Here is a 26,380-nt window from a genome sequence, read left to right as displayed (position 1 = left end):
AAATGAAATATAATAATTATAATATTTAAAGGAATTATATAACATTACGAGTTGTACGTGACCATCGGCCTCTGTAATACACATTATTAAATTGTATCAAGTTCCATTAATGTGATATCATCTGACGATCAACTTATTTTTGACGTATTGATGCCTAAGCTCAAAGCTTTATGATGATAATGATGAAGCCCATCTACATCAAGAGTATCTGGTCCAATTGAAATCTAAGAAACAAATTGACGAAGGTCTCCGGCAATTCCAGGCCGTTGTTGCTTGATTAGTAAATGTGATTAGACCTTTCGAGGACAAGTCTCTTTGTAAATTAATTTATTGATGGAATTTGAGACCCAGTTACAAACCACGCCCTAAGGATAACTGACTATAAAAGTATTTCAGAAGCTTTGGCTTCTGGACTAAAGTATGAGGCACCTTTTCGACCCTGTTAAGACAAATCAGAACTTCGGGGAGTGACTTTGAATTGTGCCCATAATTGCCATCAATCGAATTAATGCCCCAAGCCTTTGACAAATCCGAGGAATTAGAAAAACTTTATAAAGTACAAGCTGGCTGAGTGCTACCAAACGCCACTCAAAGTCATCCACCCAAAAGGAAAGTTCTATATTTGTTCGACTGGTAAACTTAAAAAGATATGCCCATTTTGCTTATTACAATCCCGAAGAGTAAGATGCAGTTAATATAATCCAGGATCAGCGTGCTAATCCAGTTTTTGGAGTTATTTATAAACTGGAGTCCAAAGAAATTTTAAAGCTAGAACTAAATGAAATCCATTGATTCACAGCTCCCATGGTTTATTAATTAAAAAATGATTATTTATTTTAAAGCACGTTCCTTACCATAACTGATACAAAACTGCCATCCAAACATCATCATAAGTCCCTAAATGCCATAATCGCCTTCAACTCCTGCAAGAATTTACCATTTGTCACTCTCAACGTTTTCTCCTTAACCAACCTGTTGGCTCGGCGAAGTCAAAACCTCGCATTTAAACTCGCTAACTCCGAATCTCGATCTATAAATCTCCGGCTTTTTACCGGTGCTTCTATAGAGCTCCGCGAGCATTATCCGATATCTATTCGTACTTTTTCAATCGGATCGGGCCACTGACTATACCACCACGTTCATTTTCCCTCCCGTTTGTTTTATGACTTCGGGGTTTTTCTTTAACTTAGGGCGAGGACAGTTGACGTAAGTAGTTTTTTTTTCATTTCAGGTTTTATTTATAGTTCCGAAAGTGGCCATTTAGAAGAGAGAAGGTAGAGACATCAATGAAATACTCCCAACATAGTGGTGCTGTAAGGTCAACTGACTTGAAGTAAAATGGGCATCAGAATTTCTTGGCTTTGGTCATCAACGTATCAATTTACATGTTATCAATCCATGGATTTGGTTCGTTCTTGGAGGATATCTTTGTTCCTTCTCCTGTCTTTAAGACTGATTAGAACCATCGTTCACTTCATATTTATCTCCAAAGCGAACGCCATTCAATTTAGTCTTAGCACAACGGATGCTGTTTGTGAACTGTGTTACACAGATAGTCTGGATAATGGCAAAAAATGTCTGGCCGTATTTTTGGATCTAGCTAAGGCATTTGATAGAGTAACCCACGACCTACCTCAGGTGCTAAAATCCTATGGTGTAGGGGGTAATGTTTTAGATGTATTTGACGACTACCTTAAGGACAGGGTTCAGTCAGTTAAAATTGGTCAAACTATAAGTCAAGAAATAGTACTCAAATTAGGAATTCCTCAGGATACTGTACTTGGTCCTATTCTATTTGCAGCATATATTAATTCTCCGCTGATTAATATTGTAATAAAAAATGGAGTTGCTATATCATATGCTGATAATACAGGGGCTCTTTTCTCAGGAAATACTAGGGGAACTTGTAAGTGATGAGATCATTGATTAAGAAAGCAGGTTAAACACTAAATATTTGTTTTTAAATTTTATTAAGATATGTTCATAAATCATAACTATCAGATGAGGGAGGATAAATGTTATTAGAAACTTGATTGCACCTGCTCCTTCAAGTACAAAAATATATAATTTTTTTATTGGTGAAAATTTGTATTCCTATTATTAATCTTGATGTTATCTTCGCTGTTTGTTTTTCTTGGCTTATTCTTATTGTACGCTCCAGATAAATATACTTCTTTGCATTGTCCAGTTTCTTAACATCTATATATTTGTTCTGCGATTTTAGTTCATTAAGCTCTTCTAGCATATTACTTAGTTCTTGCACGTTGCTGCTGATTGAAAAAAAAAACCCTTTTATTAATAAGCCTTGTTGTGAATAACTTTGGGAATATAGTATCGCCTTGACGTATTCCTCTATTAATTTTGATTTTATCTGTTTTAAGATTCTCGTTGATTTAGCATGCATATTCTTCAACAGATTTGAATAACGAGAATTAATTCTCGCAATATTCATTGCTTGGATGAGTGCCCGCGTCTCAATTGAATGAAACGCCTTATGAAAGAAGAGTTTGTTCATTTATTCTTTTGTTGTGTTTTCTATTATTTTATACTATTTCTATTATGGACTGAAGGTAGTCAATAGTACTAAACCCCTTGGAAAGCCCTGCTTGTTGTAATTCGGTAATAGTGACGAGCTAATACATATGAGACAAAAGGCTAATTTTTCCTTTTTGCACACTTTATCTGGGTCTATATCTTTCTATTTTTCTTAATTGCTTAAATTTCCTATATTTCCAGAAATATCCAGCTCTGAGATGTCTTTAAAATTCCAATATTTCTACAACTATTGCTTGGACTTATTTCAGGCCTTCAATTTATAAACAGCATGATTCACACTTTAAAATGATATTACCAATATATCAGGTATCAGGTATCATATCTGATAATCTTGTTTGTATACAACAGAAACGACTACAATGTTTCAGTCATATACCGCTGCAAAAAATGACAGTGGCTCATGAACGTTCTTTCATAATCTGTAAACCCCTCAGAGGATGGTGGATTAATATAGTAAGTTCATCAATTGTTTGCTTCCATGAACATCCTCTTGATATTCCTTCATTTCCTCTCCTGGCAAAAGCATTTTAAATACTGCTTGTTGATATAAGTGAATAGTCTGGTTGTGATTCGCAGTCATCTCAGAATTGATTCGTTGGTGCAGTGTGCTGTACATGGAATTCGGATCATTCTTCTATAGCACAATATTCGACGATCTGCTATTTTTATTGCTTACGTCTTTGGTGCATAAGTCGATATTGGGAAAATAAGAGTTCGTATAATCCTGACTTTGGTGTTAATTGTAATGGAAGTGTCATTCCAGATACGGTTAATGGGTATTGATGACGACAGATCCAAGATTAAGTTATTCAATTTGTAATATCAGGGATATTATTAGATTATTAAGAAATAAGTTAAAAGTGGTCCAAGGTAGAATCCTAAGGTACAACAGAAGTTGGGATTAATTTATATAGTTTGCATTTGATCAATAAAACATGAGTAAAGCAATTTTACTAGAGTGTTTAAGTTCAAAAAACTCAACTTGGTTAAAGGCTTTACTAAGGTCAGTGTAAATAGCATCTAGTTGATCAATTTCATACAGAACTTCACGAGAAAAAGAGCACAGATTAGCTATATAAGATCTACCTGAGAAGAATCCATGCTGGTCAACTGAAATCTGAAATCTAGGAAATTATGAGAATATGACGAAGAATTGCCCTTTCACAGAAACGTTCTTAATTAGAAAAAGGTAGGGAATTAAACTCCAAAGGATCGCTTATGTTAATATGTAATTGAAAATAATGCATAGGATGCATCATAATTGTTTTTGAGGGGCAAGTGGCAAATGTAACCTAAAAATCACTTGGAGAATATCTTCTGGTAGAATGGTCTATTCCGATCGAAAATTTTGAGAAGAAGAGAAAGAAGACCATATAATGTAGAACAGCCTCTTACTATTGCTATGACAGCTATAGAGCTAGAGAAGCGAGATACTAGGCAAGGGTAAATCAATACTATGTAAAAAAAAAGACAGAAAGGTGGTGAGTAGGTGGGAAAAGAAGTAAAGGTATAAAATGCAGATCAAGATTGAGTAAAATGGTTCTAATGGGAGGAAAAAATGCTTCCAAAATGCTTGGAATATAAATACAACGAGATAGTGAAATATAGAGCAACGTAAAGTATTTGAAAGAAAAAGAACAAGAATATGAAAGAAGAAAAAAAAAAGGAAAAGAGAGGAGGTGTTAAAATAATATGAGAAAGTGCAGAATACGATTCAACAGGAATAAATGGCGTTCAGAGTTGAGAATAAGAAAATTGAAAAGTTTATGTTATTAAAGGAATGCTATTAAAAAAAGTAAAATGATGTTATATAATGAGAAGAAGAAAACAGATTGTTCTTTTTTCAGTTAATGGCTTGAGCCTGTGGTGTGAATAAAAAAAGAGAAAGAACTATAGAATAAAGACACAGGAAGAAAAAAAACTTAGGCAGTAGGTGAAGATAGATTTTCTCTGATGCAAAATATAGAGCAATGAAGAGAATATGAAAATTAAAGAACAGAAAAAGAAAATAATTAAGAGCAATAAAGGGAGTGTGAGAAGGATAAAATGTAAGATATATACCAATCTCTTTATATTTAAAACTTGTTGGATGCTCCAGGGCTCGTGAATTCAATTAATGTACAAATCTAGGGAGACCTCATTACAATTTATACAGTAAGAGATAAATGAAATGGAGTAGATTATAATATTCCCTTGTAACATTAAGTAAATCAAACTCTCCATTTGCAGGGAATCAGTTAAGCTGACAGATGGCATTACCTCAAACCGCTAAACACTCTAGCGCAGTCCCAAGGTATTCGATCAAACCTGACAGCTTACACCCCCATTATTCACAGATAATAGTCATTTTATACCAAAGGGGGAGAGCGCAGCAAAATATAACATTGGCCATCTTTTAAGTTGAGCCCACAGTATTTTTAAATCATAAATAAAACAATATAGGTGCCGATAAAATAACCTTGAGGCCATTCATTATAATTTTTTATGGCACAGGGCGCCCACCATGTAATTTTCCTTTCATTGGAGCAAAATATAATAACGAAATTACATATTGGCACAAAATTACTTTACATGATGCGCTCGAAGATTTAATGGGTACATGGCGAAGAAAGTCTCCGTCTTCAGTCGCGCCTTCGGTGCGAAAACTTTTCTTTATCCGTTGTTCGGCTTCCGGTTTTTCGGATTTCGATCCATCATCAATTGCCTACCGAAGCTAAACTCATCGTCGCTAATTCTGCACCACGGCAATTTGCGTATCTCGAGTTGTATCCCACAGGAACACAACTGTATCCCGGAACAAATGCCTAAGCGAGACGCCCATCTCTTGTCTCGGCTAAGTGAATGATGGTCCCCCTACGTCGCTACGTTGACATAGAAACGCTATCGTGCAGCTTTCAATTTGCTGCTGTGTGCGGTTGCGTTTCTATTGTTTAAGTTTTTGGAGTGGGATATACAGAGTATTCACTTAATTGTCTCATCGGATCTTCAGATAATTTTCAAATATGCCTAAGAGAGGAAAAAAACACTATTTCCAAGCGATCCAAACACTATTTAGAAAATAGGTGGAAAAATCGAATTTTTATTTATTCAGGGTGTCTTGAAATTACATCAAAATATTTTACCAGCCGCATCTTTGTCTAAAAATAAGACAAAAACTTTATTTACAGGAATCTTGAAAAGTGAATCGTTTTCATATTACAGGGTGTTTTATAATTCCTATTGAAGATGTTTTTTTTTTTAATATTTTCGAAACGCCTGGTCGTTATTTTTCGAAATTTATATCGTATAGTCGAATATCACATATTCAACTCGTACCGCTACTCCTCCTAAATATTGAGCTGCATCTAGACCTTAGAGTGTTTGTAACGGACACAAAATTAATACACATAATTTAGTTCTTATTAAATTAACTTACTCTGCTCTAACAGGATTTATATCAAGCTTAAGATAACGAATTTAGCTTTACGACTGACCTGATTTAGGAGAGACCAGGGCACGTTGGACATTTTTTGATCAAAACTATTATAAGAACAAAGTTTGACTCTTCTATAATAGGAAAAAAAATGTTACCATGCTTGCATCAAAAATTTACATTTAAGTCGCATTAATCGAAATGAATCTCTGCAACTTGTCCTATTTAATACTTTAACATTTGTATAATTTGACCAATACAAAACTATTTTCTGCATCGGCAATGTCTAAAATAACTGGATCTGGTTGGTTTTTGCTTATTTCTCTTTTCATTTTCTTCCATCTATTTATTTCTGTTATAGCAGTTAAACATGTTGTTTTTCGTTTCCGCTTATTGAATACCTTTAAGGGCTCCTTTGCTGCTTTCTGGTATGAAGAATCGTGTTTTAAAACATACTTGGAACATGTTGTCAATTACCAGAATATTTCGGGGATATCCCAGGAAAATCCAGTGCCATCAAAGGAACATCTTTTAGTGGCTAAGAGAATATTTTGGAACATTCAGATGATGTTTAAATTTTGAATAGAAACCAAAAAGCTTATTTAACTAATTTATGTTTTCAATATTTTTTTGCAAAAAAGTGACTACTGTTATTATTGCTAACTGATTTTATAACATTTTATGCTAAAATGTACGGGGGAAATAAGACAAGAGGACCTTTTTTATGTAAAAATTTCGGTTCTTTTTAATTTTACTATACAATTAATTACAAAGTAATGAGAAAAAAAGTTATGACATTTTTATCTTTGCTGACCACTAATTTTATACAACCCTGTATACATTTTAGCAATGAATGTTATAAAATCAATTAGTAACAATAAAATTAGTATACGATAAAAAATTCGAAAAATAACGACCAGGCGTTTCGAAAATATTAACAAAAGACCATCTTCAATAGGAATTATAAAACCCCTGTAACATGAAAACAATTCACTATTCAATGAAGTTTTTGTCTTAGTTTTAGATAAAGATGCGGCTAGTAAAATATTGCGATGTAATTTCAGGACACCCTGTATATCTGTACTCAATCTATAAATGAGAAGAAAATAGGAATGAACTGATGTTTTTTGGATATATTTAGACTCATTACGGGAAAAAAGGGAAAAAAATTAAATTGATGTATAATATATGTATGTATATGTTATATGTATATGTGGAACTCTAGACCTCGTCCTATAAGCAGAGATGCCAAGAAGTTAAGCCTAGTAGTACCTCCAAGACATCTGTCATTGTCATTTTATCCAAAGTCGTTGAGAAAAAATACAATTGTGGTTCACCTTGTCAAAAGCTACACTAAAGTCCATGAAAACTCTCACGTATTCTTTTAACCTTGTCAAATGACTTATAGTTGGTAAAGATGCAATGGCCGGTGTCCACAGAAGAATTTTAATAGAAGAAATTACGAATATAAGGCTTCTTCAGAAATTACGAAATAGAGCGTTAGGTAACTTTAAAACTACAAGACAGCCAGCGGCCTATGATTATTATAAGCAATTGCGCAATTTCACGACGGCAGCGATTTGTAATGAAAAAAAAGCCTTTTTACGAACAAAATTTTATTCCAATTTATCAAGTAGGGAAACCTGGGCAGAAATGAAAAAACTTAATGTTAAAAATAGACAAAAGAACATTCCTTTAGAGTTATGTGATGTAAACTTAATTAATAATTTTTTTACTTCGAACTGTACTAATCCGTATCAAGCAAATAAGAATCTGCTGCATTTTTATGATAATAATTTAGTTAAAAATTTTGAACATGCTTTTCAACTGCAAGAAATAACCAAAATCGAGTTAATAAGAACTATTCTTTCCATAAAAAGTAAAGCTTATGATTGTGAGGGGCTTAATATTATATTAATTCAGATTTGTTGTCCATTTATTGTCCCCTTTGTGCTTCACATAATAAACGAATGTTTGAAAAATTCAGTATTTCCAAATATGTGGAAAGACGCCTTAGTCATGCCTTTGGCCAAAATAGCTCAACCAAAGGAACTTAAAGATCTCCGATCAATAAGCATTCTTCCCGTTCTTTCCAAAATTCTCGAAAAAGTTGCCAATAATCAAGCTCGAGTATTTTTGAACAATCATGAAATTTTGCCACTCAAACAATCAGGGTTTCGTCAAGGATATAGCTGTGCTACGGCTATGGCTGACGTGACAGATGACATTTTCCGAGCGTGGGATCAAGGGGAGTTTACTGCTTTAATTTTACTTGACTACACAAAGGCATTCGATTTAATTAATCATAGGATTTTATTATCAATTTTAAGTTATATAGGATTTTCAAGAGATTCAATAACATTTTTTAAATCATTTTTGGGTAATCGCAGCCAGCAGATCGTTTTGAATGGTATAAAATCTAACTCAGCACCTTTATCAGTAGTTGTTCCTCAGGCAAGAATCCTGGGGCCATTGTTGTACACAATTTATACATGATCTAAAGATAAACCCTTCAAAATCATCCGTTACTGTATTCGGAGTGCGTCAGTATTCTGATACGCAGACCTGGTCTGGTCTGCGTACCAGAATACTGACGTAACACGGCCTTATATTTTTCATAGATATTGTGTATTTCTTACTTTTTATATTGTATTTTGTACTTGTTTATGAAAAGTAATAAATTTTGTTTATTATTATTATTATTATTATTATTATTATTATAAATTATAATAACATGGTTCACCTTGTCAAAGGCTTTAATGAATTCTATGAAAATTCCATGTCGTTCCCTAATCGTGTCAAATGACCTGCAGTTGGTAAAAATGCAATGGCTAATGTTTACATAGGGACTTTGATTATTCTCACATGAACTTTTAAAACAAACACTTCAATATAAGATCAATAAAGATCTCATGAGACCATTAGGTTAATTGGTTGGCTGGTTAGAAGAGAAATTGTTTTACAAGGAATATATTGAAGACTTAAAGCATACTTCTTCGTCACATGTCTTTTCAAATTTTTGGCTCGACTAAACTGTGATCAAAATAAATCGGGATCCTAAAACTTGGATCCTAATAGACCCTCAAATCGTAGATTATTATTAATTAGTAGAGAAGAATTTTTGCATCACCCTTGAAAGATCTTAGAGATTCAGAAGGAGGCTTGAGTAAGAATCTATCAATTATGCTATGCCCCTATATTGAAGATCATAAGAATCTCATGATGACCCACTTTGCACTAACCTTGCCAAATGAGTTTTGGTTAGCAAAGATGCAACTGGACTTTAATAAAAGAAATTGAAATATTATGGCTCCACTATCTCAAAGGCTTTACTAAAGTCTATAAAAATTCCATGTGGTTCTTTGACCTTGTTAAATGACCTATAGTTAAGATGCAATAGTTGGTATCTGGTATGAAAGTTAAATAAAATTAATTTAGCAAAGTGATCAAAGAGTTAACGATTTCCACGCTTCTTTCAGCTACATAAAAGTTATATATGATAAAGAACAGAAGTTGTCTTGGCATCAAATTTTGACAATAAGTTCAATTAGAATTTATTTTGGAAAAACTTTGATAGATGCCTAGAACGTTGCTAGAACAACTACTACTAGATACTACAGAAAACTATAATATGTAAAATAAGCAAAATGAAGAGAGGAAGGGAGGTTTGTAATGGTTCTACAAGTAAAGAATTTTGAATTTAACCCATGGTACAGACTCTACTTCTTGTACGAATATCAACTCTAGTTATGTTTAAATTTTCCATATTCATATTTGCCTAAATAGTTTCGGCTTCCGATACCTATATTTATATTTACAGCCTGATTGAAAAAAGAAAGTGGTATACATACTACAACTGAAAACCAGACCCATAATTTGTTTTCATGGCTTAACTTTTCAGATCCAGTGACCTTAATTCAAGGCTTTTAGATGGAGCCACAGGTTCTCCTTGATGCGAATTATATGAATCACTGATTAAGAAATGACCCTATGCCTTTATCAATATCAAAATTCGTATAAAAAATGTTTTCAAATTTCTAAAAGTATCAAAATTAAATTGTTACAAAGTAGTGGCCGGATTACACCCCTGCTATATGCCTAACTGGTCTTAATTCCGTCTTACTTTTATGTCTCATGTGTCCGATAATTTTGTTAAAATAAGAGATCTGACTACTAATGAATGTTACAGTGGAAATCTTGACACTGGTAATTTTGTTAATGCTATCTTTATTCTAGGGAGGTGATTTTCTTTTTACATATGGAGTTGAATTGGGAAGAAGGCCGTAAAACGCTGAAGCATTGCTAAAAAAGATGTTCACTATTTGCTTAAAGAATAACCATAATGCTCAAAAATAGAAGATGAGTAAGTGGCAAAAAGGTTTACATTAAATCTCATATTCATACAAATGGAGTAGACATAAGGTGAGAGACCTCCACTGTTTCCTTTACAACTCACTTATCTATTATCGCCCTATTTACAGCTCTACCACCAAGAAGGTTTGATTAAGATGACGCAATTAAAACGACGACCTGGTTGATGAACTGATGTTTGATGCTGTGAAGGCTGTGATAGTCTCACTCTTGTGAGTTAAACCTCGTTTCCCAATCAAGTATGGTTACCTTAAAGGATTTGATGTATGTTGCCATACTTGGCATGCATCAAAGGGCATTCCTAAAGTGTTGTGGCTAAATATTTAGATCAGCAGCTTTTAAGGCGCTATTTTGACGTCATTGATTCTGGCAGGCCTGTTTTTATAGTAGAAATGCAAGGGAGTTAAAGCAAGTAGTCTCTCCATGGCATCTATTCGTGTCCTTCTAAAGTCGTTAAGACATTTTGCTCCCCCATACCGGGATTATCAGAAGCCTTTTGAACTGTATTGTATAGCCAGATCATCTGCTTTGGATTACTTCTTATTATGTTTTAGGATCTTTTATTCCTTAGTGACAAAGATGTTAGCAATAGAAATTTTAATATCATGATGTTAAATCTTAAAAGACTGTTTTGTTCCATGACATGAAATCACTTTGATGAAGAAATTTTTTAATTGGTTGATTGGTTTAGGAAATAGCAAAAGGATGGTCTTCATGGTATGAAAATTGAATATTGTAAACTGCTGATCAAATTACTAAGGTGAAAGCAACAAACTGGTAATCTTTGATTGTGATTGAATCTATTAGATAAAATTCTCGTTTTAGTATTACTTTCCAGGGTTGGTAATATAACAGCCCTTCAACTCACAATAAATTTAACAAAACAGTGAAACAAGATGTAAAAGAACAACAACTAACAGGCCCCAAGAATCAATTCATCATCTCTTAACACCCCGAACATTTTTAACGATCCGCGGGCCAAGAAGAGAAAAAAAACAATTTGCAGATGACACAGCTGCTTTTTCATTCATTCTCGAAAGTGCCATAAAGGATCGCGATGCGGCGAGGTTTTAAAAATGTGATTTATAACCCGTTTACGGGGTCCTGGGTCGAAAATATTTTGATGTCTTTATTAATGTACCCACCGCGAGAGCTCGTTCTTAATTTTTTTTTCTCTTTTAATGCCCCGTCATTTTTTTAATTAGTAAGTGCTTTGTTACACGACCAAGTAGTATTTGTTACTTTTCTGTTAAATATTAAAACTTACCTTGGGTAGCATCGCCGACCCCTATAGCTGTCAAAAGTGACAGCAGGAGGGAGGTAAACAGCAGCATTCTTCCGAAAGGGAGCGTCGTTCACAGTCAACTGACAATTCTGGGGGGCGCTGTCATTACTAGGCCTTGTCCCGAATGTCACATCGCTTTGATATGGGGGGGCCGGTTCAGGCTCTCTGGAAAGATGACATTTTTGGGGTTAATTTATTAAAAAGATACAGTCGAAAATGTCAAATGAAGTATATTGTGTCGTTTTTTTTTTGGTAAAGGGGTTTAAAATCTAAAAACAATCAATTGGTTAATTTGGGAAGCAAGTTGGAAGTTCGTGTCGTGATTATCATGGCGTAGAGAATACCTAAGTTTTTCTATAGAAAGTCAGTAATTCAGTCGTATTAGCAATTTAATTAATAATATCTTCTAGGCAGTTCATGTTAGCAATTATAACTTTTTTTTGTAACAACGCAAAACAGTTCTACTTGGGTTTTACTGAACGTAGTAGAACGGTAGAACTGCTGTACGTTGAGCTTTTCTCAAACGAAGTGCGGAGGTTCCGTCACCTTGATGATCAAAGAGCAGTACATTTGATAATACTGATGTCTTCAGATTGTCTTTTCCTGACAACATGAGTACCTGACAGTATTTCTTTATTCCAAGATCTCTAAGTCATCTTAATGAATTTTCTTGTTCTTCAGACAGTTGAGTAATTTAATACGCTGTTACCTTCTATTAGAATCTGCAGGGCTATTTGGCCCTTATTCCATGCAACTAGAGTAATTTGTACCTAATCTTAGGCAGTTAAAGACTTTTTGTCTTTGTCTCTCTTTCATCAAGCAATGTTATACTAAAATTTTTGAAGATGCATTAAAAAATAATAAATAAACAACCACTTGAGCTTTAAAAACAAAAAATAGCACTCTGATGACTGACTTCCTTGTAAAAAATATTTTGAAAGGTTTTTGAGTGAAACATCTGTCCAGTCTCAGACTGAGTGCCTGGAAAATATTAAAATTAATTATCTTAAAAAATTAATTAATGTTCCGTAAGAATTATTAAGAAAATCCTGCGTGGAAAATGTCAAAGTTTACTCAAATCCTTGGAGGAAATCTTGACCTGCAAGAACTTAAAAGGCAAATATAAAACGTGATTCATTGCCTGGAATAATAATGATTGAAAATTCTCAGGAAGGAAGAATAAAAAAAATAACTGAAATAGGAAAAATAAGTTCAATGCACAGGCAGAATGATTTGAATACTGAGAAAAATCACTGAAATTTTCGAAAAATTTCTCAAAAAATTATTCAAGTTTCTAGAAAAATTTGCCCAAATTTCTGACTGAAAGACGCTGATGTATGGGATAAGATCAAGATGCTAGTACACTTAGTTTGATATTAAAAAAAAAATCGTGAAAAAAGTGCATGTTCGGAGGAGGTACTTATGAAGGTCTTTATCTCGGACCCAACTTGACCATGCAATTCTATTTAATAAACTTGACTCATTCGGCTTTTAATAATAATAATAAATAATCTTTATTTTAGAATTCTGTTGATAGATAAATTAAAATAATGTCATAAAAAAGTATATCATAAACATATAGAGGAAAACTCTACAATCTATTTACCCTTTCAAAATATTCGTGAGCAGTTTGCACTTTATTGGGTGCACTCAATAAGCAGATTCATAACTCTGTAACGGACAGGGATTACAAGTCATTTAAAAGCAAGTATAAATCTGAAATTAATGAAACAAAAACTTTATAGAATATAATAAATAAAAATAGAAATTTAGATAGTTTTAAAGAATTTTTTACCAACATAGCATACGATCTTCTCTCTAAATTACTTAATGCCTCAATTAGCCCAATAAGATTTCTTGACTAACCAACTAATTCATTTATATACTCGGACATTTACATTGTCATATAACGAAATGAGGGATGTTTTTAATAGCTTAAAAAATAAAACTAATTGGGACACCTTTGACTTTAGTGTGGATCTATTAAAAACAATAAAAAATATTATAATTTTTTTTACATAATATAAATAATAAAAAATATTAGTTAATTTTGTGAAAAATCAAACAAGGTTCAAAATGAAATATATCAAACTAACCCAAACACAAACTAAAACAGGGCTTTTCTTGGTATAGTGATATTAATTTTTTTAAGATATATAATTTAATGCCCTTCTTATAATGTGCAATAAGGTTATATCCTCAATGCAAAAAAGAGTGGCCGGAGTCTTGATTGTTTCAGGTGCATGAATTAAATTATAAAAAAGTTAATATTTATTAAGTAATTTATAATATCATTTGTTGATAGTGCCCAATGCAAAACCGTTGTTAACGGATAACAATATGTGCATTTATTTTTTTGGTAAGGGGTAATTTAAATATCTTATCTAAACTAAGATAAGTGAGCCGATGGTAGAAACTTATGTGAGAAGCGGAGGAAGAATTAAAAAATGGTGCCTGTAGTTAAACTTTTCCTATAAGCTTCAAATTCGATTCTATTATTATTACGGGTCAAAAGTAGGTCCAGGAATGGTAATTTTTGTTTAATTTCTTTTCAATAATAAATTAAATTTGGGAGTGTAAAGAATCAACAAATATCATCAATTCGGCAAGTGGATCGTCACCTACCATTCCATATTATAAAAATATCATCACCATACCTCTTACAATAATAGTGTAGAAGTTCATACTCAACAGAATAGTGGATCTTTAAGGTGGTAAGGCAAGGTTGTCATTCTCCCCTCAATAAAATGACAAACATCTGTAAATCAATGTGTTATACATTTCGGCTATTGTAATAGCCATCATCAGTTACTAAAATAATATAGAAATCACAAATTTATAATCTTAATAAGCACTAAAAACCTACCAGAACTATAAAAAATACGTGACAAAGGTCTTATTAATTAAAAAAAATATAAAAATATATAACTTTATACTATGTGATAATTGCTCTTCTAACCAAATAAGTAAACTTGTGCTTTGAGGAAGGGGTTTTTCCAAATATGTTGAAAAACTCAATGGTCATACCAATTTTTAAAAAGGTGGAAATGACGTATCAAACTATAGGCCAATTAGTCTTCTACCAGTAGTTTCCAAAATTGACTTATTCCATTTCTTGAAAACAACGGTTGCCTCGTAGGTTCTCAGTGTGAGTTTCTGAAAACAGTAAGACGGTTTTGGGCATTAAGATATTCAGCAGTTCTTTTCTGTGACCTAAGCAGGGCATTCGATTATGTGAATCACCTTCCTATCAGCAAACTGAAATTCCTTAACTTTGCCACTCCAGCCATTTCTTTTCAAAAATCATATTTGGCAAATAGGACCCAGGTTGTTAGAGTAGGAGAAAGGAAATTGAGTGTAGTAGTCCTAGAGGGCACTTTATATCAATGACTAACGAACAACCCCTAGCTGACATAGATGCTTCTTTTATTTTTTCGGATGACACTACCCTGTCTATATCACTTTGCTTTGTTCCATTTTGATTCTATAAAGCTGTGTTCGTAGATTTTGTACCTAGTGTCATGGTATACACACAACCTTATACCCAAATATTGCTGGCTGACAAAGTGTTAAGGTACCCCCGACTATCAGAAACTAAAATGTTTCAATCATCTTCCTAAGACTGTAAGAGCTGCTGAACATCAGGTGCGTTCTATAGTATAGATGTGTTCTTAAAGAATGTGATAAATGTTGAAGTTGAGTAGTTTGTTGTTCTTTTATTGTAAAATTTTACTTTGTTTTTTAATTTTAACAAATAAAGTTATTTGTTTTGTGACATATGTAAGTACAATTGTATGATAGCATTAATATAAGAATTTGAATTTAAAAAAAAAAATAAAAATAAGCTCTAATTTCTGCCTTCTATATAGATTGACTAAATACATCAACAAATTAAACGTCAACACCAAAAGAAAATGATTTCAAGTTTATTTACATAAAATTCTTCCGACACATCGTCGAGAAATTTTCATCAGCAATCACCAACGAACGATGTGACGGTCGCGTTGTTTTCGTATCGCATTTGCACCTTTTTTCCTCAAACAAACCCATATTGTTCCCATTTACGCGCCTTTTAAGATGTAACAAATGTGACAGGCCACATATGTTGTGTATTGTGTCTTGTTAAGTTTTTTAATTAGTTACTTGGGCTTGTTTTGTTTAAGCACAAAGACGGTATGCCGATGTGAAATCGAAACTTGAGACGTATGCCCGTTTTATTTAAGTGTCTTGCGCTAAATAACTGGAGTTTGTTCGGAATATTAAATTAGTTTTCAGAAGTTAACGTGTATTGGTATTTTGTTTTTATCGCCTTTTATGGCAGTATGAGAATACTATTGAAAAACTGTTTGGAACAGTTATTGGTAAGATAAAATGTTTGGTTGTGGGTTTTATGAGGCAATATTGTGTGCTTTAAATTGGAACGAGGAAATTTACTTAATCACAAGCAAATATCAAGAGATTCGGCATTACTTTTAACTTATTCTTCAGCCTTTTAGTCCCTGGTTGCTTTCAGGAAACCTCTTTTCTTTCAATGGCGCTCCTTGTACTAAATCATTGCTTCTCTCCAATGTATGTTGTGACCATTAGATTAGGCGCGTTCTGCTATTGCTGATCTGGATATCCTCTCCTATTGAAGTCCATAGTCGTTTGTCCTTATTTCCAGTGATTGATGTGTCTTGGCTACGTATGATTCTTCATATTCACAGCGAATTTCGTATCTCCGAAGTGAAGGCAATCTTGATGTTGAATTTTCTGGCAATTCTCCTGATTTTGTCCGAAATTCCTTTGACGGAATCGTTAGGGATCCTGTGGGATCCCCACTTAGTGTGACTCCTTTCTTGGTACCTATGATGCTTTCTTAATAGTTGTCTTTTTTAGTTTGCTTGGATACCCGTTCTGCCATATTTACGTACTGACGTCAACATTATTGTTGCATATTGTCCTTACTGCTCTCCTATACAGGGATTCAAAGAGCTGATGTTGTTTCTGTATCAAAAATAAATAATCCTAGCGAGCTCACTAAGGCTCAATTTTGGAACCACAGTGGTTTTTATAGCCATTAAAAGAAATCCTTTTTTTTTAAATGGCCTTGTGTAGACGAAATAAAAGTGGTTTTTCTCAAGTTTTCATCAGTAGTGCTGAGAATAAAACTCAAATTTCTTAGTCGTTTTCTGCAGATATAGCTACTTCTGTAGACTATATAATCCGATCTTTGTTGAACAACGATGATTGAAGCTGTAATGTAGATAGAGTCTTGTGTTGTGTGTGTCTTCTTAGACGTGCTTTGCTTATACAAGAACATCTAAGAAGAGCAGTGCTGAATCAGCTTCCAACTCCATCATAAACTTGATGCTTCATTAATTATTCTTAATTAAATTGAAAACAATTCAAGTGATAGATAAAGAAATATAAAACCGATGGTACATATTACAAATTTATGTTTTAGCACACGCACTTTTCAAAATGCCTGTCAATAATTATAGACCAATATCGCTTCTATCAAACATAGCCAAGCCAATTGAAAAGATTTTGAAAATAATGTTAGTTTTATTTCCGATAACCAATACGAATTTCCTTAAAAGAGATTGGCAGAGGATACTACTTTAAAGTTAACTTTCTATATATACGATGCTGAATCAAAGGCATCAATGTGCAATTTATAGATCTCTCAAAAAAAATTCGACACTCGATCACAACATATTATAACCATATTCGCAACGCCACAAATCTCAGCTGTTCTTGGCCGTTCTCGAGTCTTCGCGATGACGTAAGCGGGCAAACCGCGCGACATCTATGGATACACGTGGATGGTCGAAATATTGGCGCGATATTTGAATCGGACATAAATATATATAGTGTAAATAAAATTATCGTGTTTAGTGTGTACGTGTAACAGAAATCAGTTGAATAATTTTGTGCATTGAGTGTTTTAGGTCACACCTAACAAACAGTGAAAAATATTATTTAAAAAAATTGGAAAGTTATGGTATTGCAGAGGTTGCACATCATTTTATAAGGGAATACTTTTCAAACAGGCTACATATTGTTGACTGATCTAGGAAAATTGAATATGGTATACCTTACAGAATAGTACTCATAGATACTAACAAACACATTAGTACCAATAAGTCTATCAAGTATTTGGGTGTATTATAGTTGGGCATTTATAATATGATTTACATACTGCAGAACAAAGAAAATATGTCGTCTCATTTATGAATTTAAATATCTTTGGAATTTTTAATTGAAAAACATAGAATAGAATTAATTATATAAAGAATATTTAAGAATGCTTAAATGTTCTTGCTCTATTTGTCGCTTGTATAATCACAACTAAGTTACAAAATCAGGGGTTTAGAAGGTGCTGTATCTCTATAAGGTTTACAAAATCTTACTCAACTCGACTGACGTGATTATATGACACTAGATTATTGCCTAAATTTACAGATCAAATTGCTCTACAAAATTTGCTAGCTTTGTATCGACCGTATAACAAATATGTAGGGTTTATATGGAGCTAGTCTTTAGAATTACTCCATGTATATATTGAGTATCACTGAAAATAACAACGCACTAATTGAAAGTCTTTCGTCCTAGGACCTAGAAGTAAGGATCTTTGAATTAAAAGTAGATGTTGACCATGGCTCCTTCCAGTGAAAGTCTAGTGCGTCCTGTCTGAGTCTGATGATGTTCGAAGATTTAAATTTTTGTCGAATTTTCGAGTGGTTACATTTGTATAAAGGCTCTCGACGTTAAAGCCTACCAACTTATTGGTGAACCTAACGTTGAGGCGAAATGAGCTGAGTTTTGTATAAGGGATGGTCAACACGAATATTGCAAATTTTGATGTCAGCGAATCCCTTCTTTGTGTATATTGGGAAGGCAAAAATTTGGTGGTTTTTCTTCCCTCTACGATTGGTGTAGAATTTTTTGTTAGTGGGTTCTGTTCACTTTGACTCAAGACTCCAAAGAAGCGATAACATCTAGGATCGATCGTAAAATTAGGTCCTATACTTATTACATTTGTCTCAGAACTGGACAGGGTTCTTTAGGATGTTTTTTTCATTCGGAGAGTTTAAGTCCGTCTTGCTTGTATCTACAGTGTTCAGTTTTGAAACTTTGATTGATAAGTTCTTTGATTTCCTGGTACTGTTGTTCATAGACATTTGTCAGCTCTGCCTTCCTCTAACGATTCTGGATTTTAATGAAAGTCTCCTATTTTGCTTTGAATAATGATTTTAAATTTTCATCAAGAGAACCCAGAACGACAATTAACTAGACCAAAAGCTAGATTAGTAAAAAGTGAAAAACCAGCCAGACTATACCATCAGTAGAGAGATATAATTCTAATTTTAATTAACGAAACTAGTCAGTTTCATTATCCTAAACTCTAAAATGGCAAAAATATGCAAATTTTCCACATAAATATTTAGTTTCTGTGTTGTAAACAGATCAAACGCTTTCGCCCGCCATATTTCTTAGTTCGCGTGTCCGGGGGCTGTTTGGCCTCCAACAAATTGAGCTTAGGCCTTTAATGGTTTTTAATTTGGATGGAATAAGGGAGATTCCTGTTCTCGATAGTCTGGCGCATTAATTTTAACTGTACGGAAGGGAGAAAAAAAAAGCCAATATGCTACAATAAATCAACAAACTGCCAGACAAAAGATGGAAATTTCTTTATTTTTCTTAGGAAAATATCTATTCTTGGATCGGAGCCGTATTATCTTAAGAAAGTTTAACTCTTTTCCAATGTTGTTTCTTCCAGTTGGGAGGAACGGGAATAACGGCGAATGCTCGAATACGAACATTCGTTTTATTTTTGACGCGATAAGACGAAACTCGATATAATTTAAAAAAATTTGCCCATAACATATAAATCAAAAAAACTTTTCTCCGGAGTTACGAGCCAATGGAAAGTGAAAAAGAATCCATTCGCTCTAGAACAATAGGCGTTTTTTCACGGCGTTAATGGACTGACTGGGGATTATTTAATCAATTAATAGAGTACATTACCGTGTACTCTTATTTATTACAGTGTGTTGACCAGCGATTATTTCCGATTTAGGTCTATTGGATTAGAAGGCATTAGATAATGAGCCTTCCTGATGATCGTATTATATGTAAAATGGATTAACTAGATATCTATAAGCCTTTTAAAGGATTTACATACAAGATATTTTATAAAAAAGCACTATTCATTTAAGAAAAAAGAAATAAAGCTACAGAAAGATGCGACGCATATCTCGCGACATCTCTGGGTACACATAGATAGTTAGCGAATGATTCGGAACAATATCGCTCTTGAAGTTTGAATAATGGCGCGAATTTTAAATTGAAATAAGTAAATACATTGTAAATAAGTATTTCTACTAGTTTTAAGTCATTGTGTTTTGTGTGTACGTGTGTAATAAATCAGTTGACTATTTTTGGTATCGGTGGTTTTAATTCAAACCTAAGCGGACACTTTTCACCTTACCTAATTTCCCCTAAGAAAGGAATATCTCAAGAACTATTATATATCAAGATTTAAATTAAGGTAACTTAAATTGAGAAGCAAACTCTTAACAAAATCTTGCATATAGTAAAAAGGTGTTCGAACTTATTTGCGTTTAAGTGCAGTTGAGAGTATAGACTACTTCTACATAAGTTGGAATATATCAAGAACTGCATTAAAGAGAAATTTGGAATAAATTGCCTTAAATTAAGAAAACAGGGCTTTATAAACCTTATTCTGAGTATAAAGATATTAACGTAAACATTTTCAAAGGTTTCCGTCAAATCGAAAGAACCTACGATAATAAACAAATACTTAACCCAGTCTTTTCCAAAGAAATAAGTCATTTTTTCCAGGCACTTCTGTATCTTATTTTACTAAATTTATGTTAAGGTATTTGCTAGAAAATTAATTTAATCAAGAAATTTAGCACTAGCTGCTCATTATTGAAGTTGAATTGATTACCTCAAAAAGAATTGAAAGTGAAACAGAATCTCGACATTATTCAATTAATTAATAGATTACCTTACCGTGTTCTTTTATTTACTATACGTTGTATTGTCCAGCGATAATCTCCGATTTAGGTTTATTGGATTAGAAGGTATTAGGTAATGAGCTCTCCTGATGATCGTATTAGATTGAAAATGGGTTAATGGTCCATGCACCCATTTAAAGGTCTAACTTGCAAGATATTCTATGAAAAAGCACTATTCATTTAAAGAATTCATTAAGTCATTGTGTTTAGTTTGTACATGTGTAATAAATCAGTTGACTGTTTTTTGTATCGAGGTCTTTAATTCAAACCTAAACGGATCCTTTTGACCTATAATTGTCCATAACCCTACTTCTACCACGAATGAAATATCTCAAGAATTAGTATAGATAGAGATTTAAATTAGGAGGTCTTAAATTGAGATGCCTACATTTTTATCCCAAAATTTTTATTTCTCGAGAAATATTGAAATTTAAAAATTGGCACTTTGGTCTCGACTCTAGTTAATTTGGCAAGTAAGTTTTTCCTAATTACCTCGTTCCCTAGTACTCGTATTAAAAAATTTTATTGAAAAAATGACTTAGGTTCCCACTCTAGTTGATCTGGCAAGTATGCTTTTCCTACCTATCTCTTTTTCTACGATTCTAATGCTTCTTCTTCTTACGCTGCTATCGAATATTTGCGATTACTTTTGACTTGTTTTCCTATCTCTGGATTGTTAATTAATTCTTCTGTAGCCCCTATTCCTGTCCAATACTTGATATTTTGAGTCAACGACATTCTGTTTTTGCCTAAACCTTTTCTGCCCTCTATTTTCACATTATTAATAATAAGAGCAAACGGTATGATATATACATAGTGTATTATGTATACTCCAGCTGTTTCTTTCATTTTTTTTGAGCTCATCGTGTTAAAATCATAGATATGATTTTGCTCTATAAGAATGTTTCTAATATTTTTTTCTAAGTATACTTTTTCAAATATACTGAAATTTGGGAGATAATACTTTGATCATCACTCTACTAAACCTGATGAAGCAGTTCTCTTAAAATATCTGTATTCCTATAAATTCGATTTTCCCGAAAAATTGACTAAAATTAAAGCCGCATTATCAAAATGCAAATAGAGACATATTCGCATTATTGCACAACACAGTCGCTCGTTCTCTTACGGTGGCATTATCAGACATAAACCGAAATCCCTGCTACAAAGCGCACATTTCCGCCTCACGGCTTATTTTATATTTGCTAAAGTACTTACTTGAAAATTTAAAATCCTTTAACATACGCTTTTAAGCTGCGATTTCGATTATCTATGTGATGTAATTTATTAACAGTTTCATTCATTTAATCTGAAAAATTATTATTTTATTCGCTGCTCGACGCGAGACTCACCTACACCCACGGATATCTGATACCACTTTTCCGTTTCTTACTTTTCGAGTGTATAATGAGTCGTTTTGAAATTAGATATTTTTGTTTGCTTGGAATTATTTTTCGCTATTCATTGTATATGTTATAAAAGAACTGACGAGTATAAAAGAACTTGGGCATTTTGTTTCCTAGACATTAACCATATTTTTCTTACCTGTATAGAAGTATTAAATTTCATGTTGCCTAGTTAGAGATGAAAATGCTTTTACTAATTCTGAGATGTCTTTAGATGGAATATCAGTAGAACGTGTGGATTGCTTTACATATGACAAAACATCTTAAAACTGAAGATCAAACAGGTCGTAAAAACAGGCTTGAACAGTATTTATAAAACTGAAAATGGTATTTACGTGTACCGATTTTGATCTGAAGCTTAAGACTGCTACACCTGGCAAGTTATTTTCTATGAAGTTGAAGGTCTGACTCTTAAGTAAAATATAATGAAGAAATTAGAAGCATTTAAAATATGGGTGTATTGTAAAATTTTCAAGATCCCAATTAATGGGCAAAGTAAGAAACGAGGAAGCTTTAAAAATGACTCTCTGTCAACTCTCTGACGCGAAATGAAAAATACAATTTTCTATAACTAATTATCAAAGGACAATGGGCAGGTTTACATAACCTTCAGATACTTACATACGCACGACTAGAGACTGTGTGATAATATAGAATGTGGTCACGCTCACGCTACTCTAAAAACCAATATTGGATTTTAGATCAAGAAGAAGAAGAAAAAGAAAAAACTAATAGTTTTTAAAGAACTGAGATAATTGAACAAGTTGTAGTGACTCGAGTACTAAATTTCACAATTGTTGCTATGTATCTCGATAAGAATTGAGCTTAAAAACAACTGTTAGTAGCATTTTTATAGACCAAACACTAATCTATCATTTCGTCAAATGATATTTTTTGCGCAACCAATAGGAGTTGAAATAATTAGTTCAACTTCAATGCTGAGCAAGTAGTGCTAAATTCTAGATATAGAATAGATTATAGAACTGTCTGGAAGAAATAACATATTTCTTTAAGAATAGATTGGTTATGTAATGGCAGTTTTTACTCTTTGATAATTCTACAATGATATCTTTTTACTTAAAATAGGATTTATAAAACACTTTTTCTCAATTTAAGGCAATGTATTACAAATCTCTCTCTATATTAGTTCTTGAGATATTCCAGCTTATATAGAAGCAGTTTGTCTGTAGACCTGTACTTTTAACTGCACTGAAAAACAAATAAGTTCGAACATTCTCCATGGACCAGGACAAAAAAATCTATTTGTCAGATTAACTAACACGGTGACTTAAGGGCCAACTTATAAACTTTAATATATTTTAAAAAGTACTGAGTTTAGACGATGAATTATTATTGATTTCTGTAGGGTAAGAGTCAGTCTATTATTTTGCTAAATAAGATTTTTTTCGTAATAATAGTAAGAACGGATATAATTGGGAAAAAAGCCACTTGTCAGTTTAACTAGAGTGGAGACACATGTGCCATCTCCTAAATTTCCTGAAAAGTTTAGAATAAAAATTATTAAAAACATTATTGTAGAGCAAAAGTCAGTCAATCGTTTTTCTAGAACATAATTTTTTCATATTAATAGTAGGAACGGAGATATTTAAAAAAAATCACTGAAGAAGACACAAGTAACAGCTTCTAAATTTCAATATGTCTCCAAAACTTTTAAGTTTAGAAGACATATTATTACAACATTCTTGTAAGCCAAGTTTTAATATCGAAGCATCCACTACTAATTTTCAGATTTACCAATCCACTTGTCAATCTTGTATAGATGACTTATGGCAAATGGGTTTACATAAGATCGAGAAACCGAACAAATCTCCTCTACTGTTGACAGTCAACAGTAAAACCTGAAGCAATTAACCGAATGCGAGCTTAAAACTGATCCTCAGAGGGCAGTACATATGCAAAATTTATAGAGCAAACATTGCCGCCCATCAACCAGATTTGCCATTACAAGGCTGACATCAGGTTACATTCGCTCGGATGTTTGTCTAGTCCCTGTACAATGATTTGATTACATTGTAGGTTAATTAGGGATATATTTTAGGATAAAATCAATACTTTATTGTTCGTTTACTTCTCGTAAATAGTGACACGATGTTTTTCTAGCCTCGATTAATATACCACCAACAGACCGGGTACAGCACAATAGTCCATTATGATTTAATAAGAATAAATAATGATGTTTATACGACTAATTGACTTTTAAAAATTTCATCGACAATCTATTATAATACGACGAGTATTGTGTTTATTTGGATTCTTTGATATGGTTATTATGTATGTTATGGACAATTTTTGGGTTATCGTAGGGGTCAGTGCAAGTAATTTATTAATATTTTAAAGTCGTTTTTTGCTCTTATTTCGGTCAGAAATTGATGTTTAATTTTTTCTAGTTAGCCAGTTTTAGTTTTCATGCATGAAAGTTGTATTTTAATGAACTGACCTTTGAATACGTTAAAAACATCATTATAAAAGACGCTTTTAATAAATATATCAGACAATCGGCTATTAACGCCTTCGATAAGCGGGCAACACCCAAAATTTTGTAAGCGCCAGAACAACATATTAACATTTTAATGCCGGAATATTATTAAATAAATCGTGGCGGACAGGTTATAAGTTTAACGGGCTTTTGTATATCGGAAAACAATGGACTTCATGTATAAACAGAGTGGTTGGAAAAAAATTCTTTATATTTTAGAATTTTGAATAAAACCTTAATAATATTTAAATTTGCCGCCAAAGGATCGTGATGACCGACGATATAATAGAAGAGATATATATTTAAGCTATATAGTTGACTGCACTCTGTTATTCTGTTCATAAGATTTCATAACCCCTCTATACTGTCGGCAAAAACTAATGTATCGTCTGAATGACAAATATTGTTCAATTTTTGTCATTCAAGTATATTCCTAAATCTATGGGTTTTAAGGCTTCTCTAAATATGCACTTTGAGTAAATATTGAACAATAATGGGGAATGAATGCAGCCATACCTTATATCTCTTAGAATCTTTATTTCCTTTGTTGTCTCATTTCTGATTGTGTCAAAAGCTGATTAATTCAAGTATAGGTTGACAATTACGTAAATCCAAGCCTACATTCTTTAGACATATGGACCTGTATCATCATCTATTTTGGAAGATTCGGATCTTGTATCATAAAAGGGTTGTTCTATGTATGATTTTCATGTGCCTTTCAAGTCAGCAACATTAAGTATAAGTTTACTCTCGTTATTGCTTAGGGTTGGTAGTACGTTGAAACTATCGAGCCTTGCCTGCAGTGTTTCTATTTTAGTACATTTTTTTAATGACATTATAGACCTTTATTTTGATGATTTTGTTTATGCTGTTTCATCATCTATATTTTTTCTTTGTAGTTCTATTTAGTGCAGAATCTCGTTGATTATCCAGGGTTTCTTTTTTATTTTATCAGGTTGTAAATCTTTGTACTGAGTTTACTCAATTAATCTTTATAGCTTGACTCTGACAGGGATTTAATTACGATATTTAGGTAACAGATCATACTAACGATGCTACTTTTTTATGCTTACAATTTTATCTTGAACACAGCTACAAGGCGGCGTTAAAATCATTCATAATTATTGTTACTTCTTATTTAGGCAATTTTCTCAATATATTTCTAATTTAGGAATGGATTTTTGTACTTTCTCATCCAAGTATTGATCTTTTTCTGATTAGTTTTAGTTTATTTGGACGAGCAGTATCATTTTATAGTCATCGTTCACGATTCTTGATATGGAGATGGAGGTTCAGGTCAGAAAAAGACTCCGACTTCTCCGAAGAGGAATTTTAGTTCAAAGACTTTTAGCGTATTGACATGCTAAATGATGATTTACGTATGCACAACGTACAGTCATCATTCATGGGGAAATTGTATGTTGCATATAGGGATCAATTATAGTGTAATATTTTAATTTAAAGAATTCCGAATCAAAAATCACCAAAAGCGTCGCTTTGTCAACCTTAATCACCAATTACTTAAGTATTCCTCGTGGTTTTTTATCGCTTATTGTGCGTCTTGTTTCTTCGTCTTTTTTTATTTTTTATTTAATTTCTTTATTTTTTTTCTGTCCTATCTTTCGATTTCGTGATATGGCAAGTCAGGTCAGAAAAGGACTTCGACTTAAGAGGAATTTTAGTTAAAAGGCTTTTAGGTTTTAAGCGTATTGACATGCCAAATGGTGATTTACGTCTAGTTGCACAATGTACAGCAACAATGTACATCATTCATGGGGAAATTGTATGTTGCATATAGGGATCAATTATGGTGTAATATTTAAT

The 26,380-nt window shown here is 32.8% G+C and overlaps 1 protein-coding gene across 6 annotated transcripts in view; it reads right to left on the bottom strand.

Moving 5' to 3' along the window:
- LOC126740145 (netrin receptor UNC5C) overlaps positions 1 to 26,380 on the bottom strand; it is a 346,710-nt gene that overhangs the window by 239,966 nt on the left and 80,364 nt on the right. For all 6 annotated transcript variants that reach the window (XM_050446069.1, XM_050446068.1, XM_050446072.1 and 3 more), the window contains one exon: positions 11,607 to 11,789. In XM_050446069.1, coding sequence (XP_050302026.1) covers positions 11,607 to 11,673 — 67 coding nt within the window. In that variant the 5' untranslated portion in view covers positions 11,674 to 11,789. The remainder of the gene's footprint in view (positions 1 to 11,606; positions 11,790 to 26,380) is intronic.

The sequence above is a fragment of the Anthonomus grandis genome, chromosome 9 (genome assembly GCF_022605725.1).
Source record: "Anthonomus grandis grandis chromosome 9, icAntGran1.3, whole genome shotgun sequence".
NCBI lineage: Eukaryota > Metazoa > Arthropoda > Insecta > Coleoptera > Curculionidae > Anthonomus > Anthonomus grandis.
Note: the sequence above shows the minus strand (reverse complement) of the source record. Positions and strands in the feature narration are given on the sequence as shown.